The following is a 13,398-nucleotide window of genomic DNA, read 5'->3' on the forward strand; positions in this document are numbered from 1 at the left end:
GGAGCCAGCGGAGCGACGGTCCGAGGGAGGGCGAGGGGCGCGCGAACGTAGTTCGACCGGCCCTCGGAGGAGGGTGGTGGTCCGTCCGAGGAGTAAAAAGCGCTTTCAGACGCTTTTGTATTCGCGGGGAAAGGGGGAATTCGAGAAAGTGGTGGGTGTGCTGGCGCCGGGCTTGCTCGCGGGCGTTCGGCATCTCTTCAATCTCTCTCCTTGCTGCGGGAGCTGGGGTTTCCAAAGGTACAAGGGAAACCACCCTAGCTCTGACGCGTCCTTTTGGTCCCTGCTCAACACGTTTTGTTTTCCGTCTTGTTTTTCTTTCTTCCGATTTCAGGAAGATGCCATTCTGCGAGGAAATATGGTTTATCCAGAGTTATGTGATGTCGAGTTTATACGATTTATCTGTACTAGTAGTACGTACCAAAGAAACGAGTAATAGAGTGCATCTCGTCGTTCTGCCCCATGTTTAGCTGCACATGTCGCAAACGTCATTTAAACTTCATTTGACAGCGTAAATTTTGCGACGAAGATCTTAATAAGATCACACTTTTGCCACGGCTACGATTTGTGCAGACACTTTGAAACAAACAAACAATATATATATATATATATATATATATATATATATATATATATATATATATATATATTGAGTACAAAGTAGGAACGAATGAAAGGTGGAATCATTTTAAACACGTTGGAGGACTTGTATATAGAGTTGGTGCTGATGCAGCGCTATGCGACTATTTCGATTTGCTTTTTTTTTCTTAAATAATCAATTAATTACAATGATTTTACTAGCTCGTCATCGCCTATCACATACCAATCAATCGCGAATCACTGCAGGAACACAAATTACATGATACAATTTCTTTTTTACGCAACCCCAGATTATTTCCGACACGTGCGGTGCCGACTACTATGCCTATGGCTTTTCGAACGAAACAGCTAGGTCAGATTTGTTGCCCGTGCAGTCTACTATCGCAGGCTTTCTACGCCCAGGCCGGTTATCACATCACTCCCCCCCTCCCCCCTTGCCCATAACAGTGGGGCCACTCAAAATGGTTTCTGCTCTAAAGCAAATTTTTCAGGCGCCTAATTCACGCCCTGCTGATGAGAATGTGAACCCTCATTGCAACCCTTGAGTCGTGGCCTTCTCTGAACCATGAGGCTTGTAAAAACGGCAAATATCTGCATATAATTAAGGGCTGTACGTGTCTTTTTTTTTATAATTGTAAATTTAAGAATGCATTTAATGACACTTCGATGTTAATCGTTTATTCTGCGTGCCAGTGAACTCCACTTCCGCGCCGCGTGATAATCATTGCAGATCTACTGAGATGATTCATTTACTAACACTCGAGTACGTGGCTCGGGTTTTTATTTGTCACATTGCGATTTCTTTATATATTCCTGCGCAGTAAATACACCCGGAGCTTATAACATGGCTTTTATTCAGCCTGGCCCAACTGAAATTGGCCGACCTTCGTCAAACGACTGGGTAGTGCTCGGCAGCCAGTATTCTCGGACAGCTAATGCAGGCCCAAAGGTGGGCCCTGGTTAGCTGCCAATTACGCTGGTTAATAGCTGTCCGAAGACTTTCAGCCAACAGTCGGCAAATGGTACTGGGATAGTCAAACATGCCCTATAGTAGGAGCGTGTTTGGCTGCCCACGAGGTTGGCCAAGTGCTTTTAGCCAGCCAGAAGTGTGCGCAAATGCAGGACTGAAATTTGTAACAAAATTCGCGAGGCTAAGATATATTGCACTGGTAATGTACTAGTCTATTGAATTCTGCTTCTTTCCGTGAAGCCGGTGCAGGCAGTATATAACTGCACAAAGGACACTAAAGCCACATATGAGTGCATGGACATCAGAGCCTTCCTGAGAATTAGCATGTATGTTTTAGCGAATGTATTTTCATGATGTTCGCACAAAGATATGGCACAACGGACTGCTGAAGAAAAAATATTAGAAGATAATCATGCCCTCTTTTATTTATCAATTTTGCTTCTCAAGTTTTAAAATAATTGAAATAACTTCCCTCGATTTGCGAGTGTCACTCGCTCTGGAATGAGGGTTTCGTGTGGCGGATATATAAGCTCGCTAAAAGTTGCTGTTAGTTGCGTGTGCGCAATGCGATGGTGTTTTCTGTTTCGTAAACTTTCTTTGATGTAGTACGTGTTTCTTGTACGATTGACATGTTGGACCTGATCGCCTTAAATGTGTGCGTTATGTTCACTGCCAGACATCTTCTCCTTGCAATCTGTTGCCTTAGAAAAGGCACTGAATTTGCTTCAGCTGTTCAGAATATTCTGAGGATCAGCAACAAGATTTACATTACGCAGGGACATTTGAAACTACTCAGGCAACGTATTGCGTTGCTTAAGTGCACACTGTATACAGGGTATGCAAGATTGACCTCCGGCCTTGGCCTTATGTCGGCATCCAAAGGTCGGCCGGTGTAAGGCCAATAACAAGAACCTCGGACCAACTTTGTTGATCTAGCTCGAGCAAAGGCCAGCCCGGTTGTCTGTCAACGTTGAATAGGGCCAATGTTTTTTTTTTTTTTTTTTTTTTTTTCAGTTGGGGGAGCGTTCGACTTACTGGTAATTAACTCAGAAATTGTTGTTGACAGCAATGGAAACCTGCGCTCGCTTGGAGAAGAAAATATCACCGGCAGTAAAAAAGTTACAAATGTTAAATGATGGAACCGCTTGATGGAACCCTTGTCTTTGTTTGCGTTAAAAACCCTGCATCAAGAGGCTTGATAAAAACGCGTGTGGAAGCTGATTTTGAAAGTATGGCTTGTCATTTGCTATGACTAGGTTGAACGGCTGTGGTACGCGCTGGTTGAGCAATTAAAAGGGCGAGCTCGGGACATCACGTGGTCATGTCGACTGCAGCGTTATTTATGAAACTCCCGCTAATCCAGCCAGAACATGACAGATTTTCTTGACGCTTATGCGTGGTTTACATGTTTTATAGTGAAGAAACCTCAAACAAATAACTACCCTAAAATATGATGACGGAATACCGCTCCGCTAGCAGATTACGTTCAGAAGAGCTTATTCACGTGACGTCATTGCAGCTGTACTGGCAACCATGGCACGCACAACGCAACATAGGAGAGGGGGGAAGAAAGAGAGGGCCTACAGCGAATCATGAGACGGCGTATGTGAAATCCGAGCTCTGGTTGGACAGCGTTGCAAACGGCATCTCAAGTGTCCGACAAATGAACGCTGCGCAGCAGGGAGGACGCCGGAAGACCGGCGCCGAAACGCGTCGGAGACATTTTTTCTGTGCAATTAGTTTCGAGCCGCTCAACGTTATGGCGTTTTCAGAATCAGAGTTACCACAACTGCCGCCTGCTAAACCTGATAGTGAATAGGGTCTATAGGTGTGTAAAGCGTGTAATCATGTAAGCAATATAGAGCATAGTTGAATGGCGCTCCGTTGTAATACCGTATATAAGATAGATAGATGAATTTATTGAAAGGAAAAGGCAGAGAGGTCGGCCGGAATAATTCAAATCTACGCTTGTAAGGCTTCTGCCCGCTTTGCTAATTGGTTTCATTCTTAACTACTCTTTCTCGATATCCAGCTTGCTACTCAGCGCAACAATGCCATTGAGGTATTTCAGTTAAATCTGGAACGCGAAAACCGAATTCGGCATTCCATTTTTTTTTTTTTTTTTTCGTTTTCAAGCCAAGAAAGAAAATCACCCTCAATCGACCCTCATTTTGGACGAATCTTTGTTGTTGTCGTCGTTGTCATGGTGGCATTCGCGAACAGGTTCTTCTTTTCTTCGATGCAACGCAATCGGCCCGCGGCCGCATTTATTGCCAGTGACGCTGAGCAACACACGTTCCGTGCATGACGACACGTATGCCACAAAAAATATCGAGGAATTGTAAGAACAATGCGGCCAGGAAGTGTATTTTAGATGCCTATGTTACCAGCTTTGTGGTCAGCATTCGGTATTATAAAGCAGTGTCAATGGTGCACTCTCAGTGAGAGTTCACCATTGCTTCTTTAATAATAAATAATAAATAAATAATAATAAATCTTTAATAATAAATGGAGCTTGAACCTTCGCTTCCCCCTCGCCTCCCATCCTCCCTCCATCTTTAACCTTTCGAAGTAAATTTGCCTAAAGATCGCTGAGACCCGATAGTTTCGCTTGGTTTTGCCGTAACTATGCACCTAAAGCTCGCTCACTCATTGCATTAATAAATCTCACTCACCGCATCGTGCGTGTTTCCTCTGCCCCACATCACGTGTTTTTCTTCACTGAAACCGTGCCCCTAAAGTTAACTAATCACACAGCGCTGTCATTTTTTTTTTTTTCACCAAAATTATGCACCTCTAAAATGGCACAACACTTGCGTGCTTGGTTCACAACATATGCGACTCTAAAGCTCTTTAAATTAAGCCGCTACACGACGTGTAATGGATAGTCGCAAACGAGGCTTCTCTAGATATGTTGTTCGATACTGTGATTGCTGTGATTGCAATGATGAAGTTTGGATTTCGCATATGGCAACACTGCGGTAAGGCAATTGACAATTTGAAGATATAATACGGGAGAAAGAAATGGGCCACGACTGGTTTGCTGAATCGGCACAAAATTTTATTTCCGAAAGAGGTAAAACAACTGTCAGACACCCAGTGGTAACATGAGCAGTAAAGAAAAAGCGTTACACTGCAGGGCTATTTTTTTCATAAACACCACTGAAGTCTCATAGAGTGCCATGGGGAGCTAGTTGGTAATGCATTATTGAAAAACTTAACTGCGCCAAAAGGACGGGACAGGAGAAGAAAAACACAGAGGAACCACTGAAGGTATTCAAGTTCTGCTACAATGTGTATAGGTTGTGTATAGGTTGAAAAGTGGCCCCAGTGCAAGAGAGAGTGAAAGTAAAAGAAAAAAAAAAAAAGGAAGCGGCACACAGTATTCACACAAAACCACGCTACTATTGCTGAAGCCTTAACCATTTACGTGTCTTTGCTTCCTGTATAATTTTTGTAGTTTTTCTGGAGAGTATATAGTTGGTCTGCTTTGTAAGCAGAAAAAAGATTACTTCATTTTTGAATATATACATATATCTGTTTTCTTTCAAGCATATCCAACCTAGCCCTAGAAAATTATTCTACCTTATATATATAAAAAGAGGTAGGGGCGCACGAACGAGAACAATGATTTATTTCCGACGTTTCGGCTTCGGCCGGGGCCCGGTCTTCGTATATATATATATATATATATATATATATATATATATATATATATACCAAATGAAATCTCCGTCCCTATACTGCCCCTCCCCTAGCGAAAAAACTGTATGAGTCAAAATAACCTCATACAGATTTCTCATAAAAACTCGTACTAAACTCATACAAATCTCATACAATATCATATATTTATCATACGTTGAATGATATTTGTATGAGATTATATAAGAATTATAAGAGTTTAATATGAGAAATCTGAATGAGGATATTGTGACTCATAGGGATTTTTCCGCTAGGATACGTCTCGCGTGCCCAGCTTCATTTAATAAAAATATTACTCACTCGCTCACACCGCTGAGCAAAACACTGCGCAGTATACCCACATGGACGAGAAGATGACAAGGTATGCACCACCCACTTTAATTTACTATTTAATGGCAATTCCCTTAGTTGCTCGTTTGCTAGTAGAGAACTGTGGATGCATTTCGACCACTTGGGGGTCTTTACTCAATTGTGCCGACATCGCACAGCCGTCTATTGTTTCCTCATTTCATTTCCATCGAATGCGGCCACTGCTGCCGGAATTAAATTCAGAATCTTGCAGGCTCTCTTTTATTTAGGGGTCGCTTCGCATATATGGGAAAATCTGGCATAGCTGGACGTGGACAAAAAAAAAAGGGGGGGGGGGGGGGTAGGGGATATATTCTGCAACGTCATACTTTCAATACGTTCCCCGTGCAATGGATGCATACTTTGTTCATGATACAGCTGCAAAGGGACAGAAAAAGGCCGTTACTGACGACATGTCGTTGTTGCATTGCGTTTATGACTGCTTTGTTAGGCGCGAGGTGAGATCCCCCCTGGTGTTCCCTCATCGTGGGGAAATAGCCAGTTTTTACGGCTGCCCAGGTAACATATTCTTTCAATAAAATTCATGTTTATCTCGATTTAAAATTTACGGGTGCAGAACTTACAGAACACCTCCCGTACATAATAAACTTCACCTTTCGTACGTTTTACAGACGTCAGTTGCAGAAAATATCTTGCAGTGCCCAAGCTCATTATAAGCCGTTCCAATATAGCACTCACTTCAACACATTTTGTCTTCAGCACGAAATTTTGCTGGCGTGTATGCACCTTCGTGAGGGTGCACGGTCAGCGCTACAGGTTCGTTGCATCTATCTTCCGCTGGAAAATCAAGGAAGGAAGTAAAGTGGTACAGTCCGATTTGGAGGAACAAGAGAAACGAACCCAACGAGGCGACAAGCGAGCGCAAAAGAAAAAAAAATGCAAAAGAAACCGCTTCCCCGTGCCCAAGTGTCACCCGAAGCGTTCACGCCTAGCTGCCACGCGCCGTTACGGGGACTACTTACGCAGCCTTCCTGTGGCCGGGGTCTGCTGAAACGCCAGCGCAGTGGAATGAACCATGGCGGGAAAGCACGGCACAGGCGCGCCGACTCGCACGCATGCACTCAGCGCTCTTATTAAGGCGTGAGGCGGCCCGCGAAGGACCAGTCAATGGCTGACACCTGCTGGTCCGGCTTCGAACCAGCGTCAGGAGCACTAGTCTACTTAAAAGGCTAATCCCACCGCGCGCCCGCGTCTAGAAATTGCTCAGGGTCCTCGCTGTTCGCGGGCGGACCGTGTTGCGTCGGCAAGCATGAGAGCTGGACGTCACGGAATAGGCCCGTGGTACTCCTTGTTCAGGGTGAGTACGCACGTTTAGCCATTGGAAGCGTAGTAAGGGACGACGTCGTACACAGTGGCGCCCTATAAACTGCTACGAGCAAGGATTGGCTGCTGTTATGACTTTCGACTGCTGAGAGCGAGTTCGCAGGTTCCGCGCCAAACGAATTTTAATGAATATAAAATGCGAAGCTCCCATATAATGCTCAGATTTTGGAATACTTGAACTACATATAACATCTATAAGACGTGTTTGACACATATCGTGTTCGGTACATTTTAGACAAAAGATCTGGAAGTTGTTTCAGCAAGTGTATTTATGCCAAATTACGCAAGACGCTCAAAAGCCGGCTTGGGACGACACATCCTGCTTTGGAAGTCTAGAGGACGTTCTCACAAGATGTTTAACGGCTTTATAGATACAAGCTCGCGTATGCAACTGCAATGCAAAGTATGTGAAAAGCCTTGAAATCGTGTGACCATCAGAAGTATAGTGAAACCTCGTTGATACGTTTTTAGGAAATGCTACAAAATGTATTATCCGGGAAGACTTATGATCCAAATCTGTATGATTTTGAACAAAGTAACAGTTGGATTAGGCACAAAAGAATTTATAGACACTTTCAGTTCATAAGAATGCAGATTACAGTTTTCTTGCTGGAGATATGAAGAACCGCTCTCTTATTTCTCGCGGAATTCAGTTCGTATTGCCATGAAAAGATTTAGCCACCCAGCCGGAACTTTGAGCTAAGATAGCTTCTTCGTTGTTTCCGGATGCTTCGCTCTCTGTGTACTATATATAATAATAATCTTTATTCAGTATATTCAAAACATGGCTGTTATAATGGCTGACTGTCACAGCGTATTTACTCTTCAGGCTGCCTTCCCCAGATATGACCGGCTTGTACGTAAGCGAATAGTTGCTTCCATTTCAAATGGTCTAAATCAATCTGAAGCCCGCTTCGATGCGTCATACTTCACAGCCCAAAATTATGGTTTGCCGTCTGATGAACAAAACGTCTGCAAACTCATATTTGCAGACATCACAGAGGCGCACATGTAGTAGGTCGGACCGAAATGTAAAAAATAATGGTGATCATGCATGCCGAATAAGAATGTCCTTGCACATGAACTCAAGCACATGAGCATACACAAAAACTGTAGCACGCTTTATACTGCACTAAAAAAATTTAATCGCGTGATGCCGTTACGATAATGAAATTAGCGCCTAATTGCCATCGAAACCAATAAATGACTAGACATTTCCTCAAGCAAACGGCGTAATAAGTTCTTTGTACAGATCCTTCTGCTTCATAGATTTCACGTGACTAAAAATAATTTTCAACGAACATTCCCCGATGACAATGAAATTGGCGAAAATTCTGGGCTGTTTCCGAGAGTTGACTGCTGCAACGTGCGTTTTACACCTGACAGGTTCTCACTCTCTCGGTCCTGGCTGCAGAGTTGACTGCGAAGTCATTTGCAGACGATGAGGCCAGCCATCAAGATGGTTTGAATACTGCGCCAGGCGGCCCAGAACCAGGCGCAGCGGGCACGCAAGAACTGGCGGCGTCCCCTGGCAGTGGTTTTGATTTTGCAGTGGCCGTAACCCACGAGACCCCTGTCAGCGCTACAGGGAGCGAGGAGTTGCTCAAACCCGCCTCCTCGTCCCAAACGACGTACAGGACAGAGAAGGCTGCCCCGTCAGACCGGAGTGGCGAGCGGTACTATGCCTCGGCTACGGACCACTACGGGGGTGGCGGCAGTCCAGGCTTCGGCTTTCCTGATGCAATGAGGTCGGTACATGCATTCAGACGATGAAGCGAGATTAATACGTCCCTCCTTTAGCAGGTTGTATGCGTGGTCGAGTGGTTTAGAGGTCCCTTCGCGCTCTGCAATGCGTACAATATCCTTCCAGCAGCAGAGGAGCATGCGTTTCATATGTCACGACTTGGATGTCCTCGGCCGTGCACTGTTCTGCTTTTGCGATGGTGGAGCAGTGGAGCTGCCAACCTATTAGGAGCTGACATCCTAGGCTAAAACACGAGTGGACTTACAAAGTCACTGAGTGGGATATCTGCTAGCCCAATATAACTTGATGAAAGGAGCACAATATTCTCAGGAATTGCAGTAGCGCATAGAAACCGAAACGAGAAAAGTAAGGATAAAAATTTGGGTAGCCTACGTCGCAGTATATACAGTATACGACTAACATTCTGCGGTGAAAATGCCTATCGAAATACATAACCTCAGTACTAGGTTTTTAAGACACTTTTTGTTGTTAAGGAAGGATGCCCTTTATAACAAAGCAGCGCTAATTACGTGAGCCTAAACTTGAATTCTGTTTCACAATTGTTTCTGTACAGTGCAAAAACATATAGGAGGTTGCGGGGAGAAGTGGAATTTGCGAAATTTCTGTATTCATGCATGTATCGCGCACTGCGCAATTGCTATCTGTTCATCCGAGGTCTAAATCTTCCTGCACAAGGACGTGATCTCAGGATCTAGGAAAGTTTTGCTCCTTTCGGCTTCTGCGTGGACAGATGCCATTTCAGTGCCTGTCACGCCAACCCGACATTACATACATCTTCTTTGATCATATATACCTTCTGGTCTCTTCACAGACATTTCCACTACGACTCGGGACCAAAAGGGTACAACACACAACGCGCATACGCCTACGAGAAGGTCTACCCCGAGCGCACCTATAGCACCAACCATGCCACTTCGTACGAGAGACACTACAACGACGACGATAATCACGGCCAGCCTAAGGGCCGTGGCTATGAGACGCGCTACAGCAGCAGTTATCCAATCAAAACGGGTGGATATGGATACCGCCACAGTTACGGCTCGGACAAAGGAGATCGAGGTGACGGCGGCAATTATGGGCTGAGCCATTACGGACCCAAAGGAGGCGGATACGAATCGCAACGGTACGACTACCGCCCGACGGCTTCGACCACGTCTTCGGGAAGGCGCGGCGGTGGGAGCAGCGGAGGCGCGGGCCCCAAAATCAGACGTTACGTCTACAAGAACCCTCACGACCAGAGCACCACGCGTGTGGTAGAGATGCAATCCGGCAGCGGATCTCCGCCTTGGGCTGGGTCCAATGTCAGCCAGCGCACCTGGAAACCCGGTGACATGGAAGATTTTGTGGCAGGACTGATGCGTGACGGCTGATGTCGCATTTTGCCTCTACATGCCTGAATGTATGCTACGTGGGAGTGACTATTTCCAAGGTTGTATGTAATTTGAGCAGCTGAGTATTGAGCCTAATCTCCTTAGCTGCCGAGATCCGGCGATAAAAAAAGAAATCTTGCACATAAGGCAGTCACAATACGTTAGAGTCGGACTGAAATTCCATCGGAGAGCTAGCTTTGACTGTTTTGCCACTGTTGGCTGTTAAGGACGGAATAAAGTCGATCCTGGATATAGCGAACCTGGGTATATGAAAATATTGCTTATATCGAACTTCCGTTCTGCCAAACATTCGATATATCGAACTGCACGCCGTGCTCCTGCTAGCGGCGCTTCTCCCAATGGTGAAACACGGTCAGTTTTCGCGCTCGGAGCCAGCTGGTACCCAGTCTGGGCCTATCACGTCCGGAAAGATGAGAGACAAGACGATAAATGTAAGCGATGTGGGGAGAGAAGGACCCTCAACCACGTAATTTGATAATGCGCTAGCTCCCCAGGGGCTAAGACAAAAATAGTATAGTAGAGAAGCCTAGGAGACCCTTCTGCAGAAAGCAAGCCATCCGCCTGGAGGAAGAGGCTGCAAGGAACCAAAACCTCTTTGCCTGCCTCTAATCACGGAGGTCCCGGCCCCCGTCCCCTAGGCCTGCGTGCCGGGGCGGGGAGCAGGCGGCCTCCATTCTGGTTGAAATAAAAGTTGTTCACACACACACATACACACACATGGCTGTGCAGCCTTGTCCGCCTGCTGATAGCTCAACGCTGCAAAACAGACATTGGCCGAGGTGAGCATCGAGTCCTAATGAAAGTGGCCTTCCGTCTGGTATTACTGTTTTCAACGTGACACAGTAGTCATGCGGAAAACAGCATATTAGGCTTGTTAGTGGTCCATTGTATGTTAACAGCGGAAACAACGTGACAGGAACACAGGAGAAGAGGACGACACAACGAGCGAGCTCGCGCTCGTTGTGTCGTCATGTGTTCCCGTCATGTTGTTTGCGCATGCGGAAAAGCTGCCAGCAGTGCGTGCGCGAAGCGGCGAGAAGTATCACGTATTGGTACGTTTTATATATCGACCATACCAATATATCGAACCATTTCGCGCTCTCCTTCGGGTTCGATATATCTAAGGTCGACGGCAGAACAGAGAATTCTTTGCATGGGGCGTCCTTTGAGGAGTACTGAAACTTCAGTGCACATATAGTTTCCCAGTGTCTCTAACTAAACTCTGCTTTATTTCTGCAAGCAGAATTCGTGGCTTAATCCTCTGAAAAAGGCAACAATTATCCGGATTTGCGCAAAATGAGGACGGTATGTACGCTAAGTCCTTCGGTGAGAAAAAAAAAAAAAAAGCTTCGTATAATATTACCTAGCGTTTGTACTACATTAGCGAGAATTTATGCCATTTAAGCAGTCGCTTATTATTATTTTATTTTTACTTTCATACACTTTTAAGATGGGAGAGAAGGTGGTACTTAGAATTAAGCGTTCGCAGATTGAATGCACGGGACAATTATATTTTTTAATGGGCAACATGTGTAAAGGGGGGGGGGAGGGGGCGTCGTTAGGTGCGGTTTCAATTGCGTCAGGCATTTCTTAAATTTTTTTTTTGTTTTTCTTTGCTTACAAAATCGGCCGCAGTGTCTCTTCTTGGAAGATTTCTCCTTCCGGGGAAGGCGCCTTCTGACCCAAGGGAAGGCAATCTCGCTGGCATGGAGCGTACGTGTTCCTTGCATATAACGGATGCGAGTTATGAAAACCGTCGGGTATTTTTCACATGTTGAGCGCATAACATAGCCTCAATATTATTGCCAAAGTCAGACCGTTTTTTATGTTCAAGGTTACGTTGGCTGGGTAGTTCTGAGGAAAGATGTTTGCTTTTAAGTTAGAATCATTGTGGGGGAAGCTAATACAATAATGTATACGCTAGGTATTTTAGCGAACACTTTAAAAAATTCTTTAAAAAAGGGAGTTCGAAATAGAAAAAAAAAAATACAGGAACAAAGTTACGTCTGCGGCGGACATAACTGACTGTGAAACCTTTTAGTTACACAGCTACAGCTAATAAACACACTAACGATTTTTGAGTTATTCCGCATGGGTATACAGTCAGTGTCAGCGGGGATTTTATTTCAAAGCAGTTGGCACGACGATGCCATATACCATGGAGTGTATAAAATAAAATGAAAAAAAAAAAAAAAACAAAAAAAAAAAAAAAAAACCTGAAGCTCTGCAACGCAAGGGAACCCGATTTTTTTCTCTGCACAAAACAGAAACTAAGCGCTTTGGATAGTGGATGCCCCGCCACGGTGGCTCAATGCTTAGGCCACTGAATCGGAGTACCCGGGTTCGAACCTGACCGCGGGGGCCGCGTTTCGATCGAGGCGGCGGAATGCAAAAGCATCTGTATATTGTTCTTTGTCAGTGCACTTTACATATCACCAGCTGGACGAATTTGCTTCCTTTGGCCCTCCCCTACGGCACCTCTTTGCTCTTTCACTCCCCCATCCCTCCTTTCACGTATGGCCCGCGTCCGCGTCAGGTGTCCGCCGATCGAGGAGTGTGACAAATACTGCGTCTTTCCGTTCCTATAAACCAACTTACATTTTCGTATGCATTACATTTGCAGGAAGCTCGGCGGAAACGCAGCGTCCGCTGATGACGGGCGCCAAATTCGAACTGCCTGCTCTACTGTGCTGCGTCATCTACAATCTTTTTACTCGATCTGTCGCTGTAAAAAATAAAACACACATTTAGCAATGATTTCGCTTTTCTTGTACTAAACAGTGAAGCAAAATAACTTGCATAAAATACTATAGCACAGGAACCCATGCACTTCGAATTTGGCGCTGTGATCATCATCACCGTCGCTCTTGCAGTGGTTACAGTGCAAGATGTCAGTGCCGTTCAGTTTTATGCAGAAAAAAGCTCAAGATTAGCTTGCTGTGTAGAGTTTTAAAGAATTAGTTTTTCTTTGTTCCAGAAAACCGATGTAGCATCTTCGTGTCCGCGGCTTTGAACTCACAATACAACTGGGTTAATTAAAATGTTCATTATATTACGCGTCTGCAATTGAGAGTTTGTTGCTGAACGCATTTTTGTGTGCGTGTGTGATCAGGCAATTTACCATCACTTTCCCGTCATACGACAGAGCCTATCCGCCTATCTTTCACTGAAATTCGCATAGCTTCGTCATCCGTCTATCCGTCTCACAAGTCTGGGCAGCTTGCGCATATTCTTCCGACGTTTTGAAGAGTGGTGTTTGTTAGTGGCGTTATATTAAACAT

General features: G+C 45.0%; 1 protein-coding gene across 1 annotated transcript; it reads left to right on the forward strand.

Moving 5' to 3' along the window:
• Nucleotides 1-6,887: 6,887 nt before the first annotated feature.
• Nucleotides 6,888-10,810, forward strand: LOC146190598 (uncharacterized). The gene is made up of 3 exons (XM_084600199.1): nucleotides 6,888-6,935; nucleotides 8,348-8,709; nucleotides 9,538-10,810. Exons 1-3 carry the CDS (start codon nucleotides 6,888-6,890, stop codon nucleotides 10,094-10,096), a joined length of 969 nt encoding a protein of 322 aa, XP_084456325.1. The 3' UTR covers nucleotides 10,097-10,810.
• Nucleotides 10,811-13,398: the final 2,588 nt, after the last annotated feature.

The sequence above is a fragment of the Amblyomma maculatum genome, chromosome 4 (assembly GCF_055883805.1).
Source record: "Amblyomma maculatum isolate TAMU_Amacu chromosome 4, ASM5588380v1, whole genome shotgun sequence".
NCBI classification, from domain to species: domain Eukaryota; kingdom Metazoa; phylum Arthropoda; class Arachnida; order Ixodida; family Ixodidae; genus Amblyomma; species Amblyomma maculatum.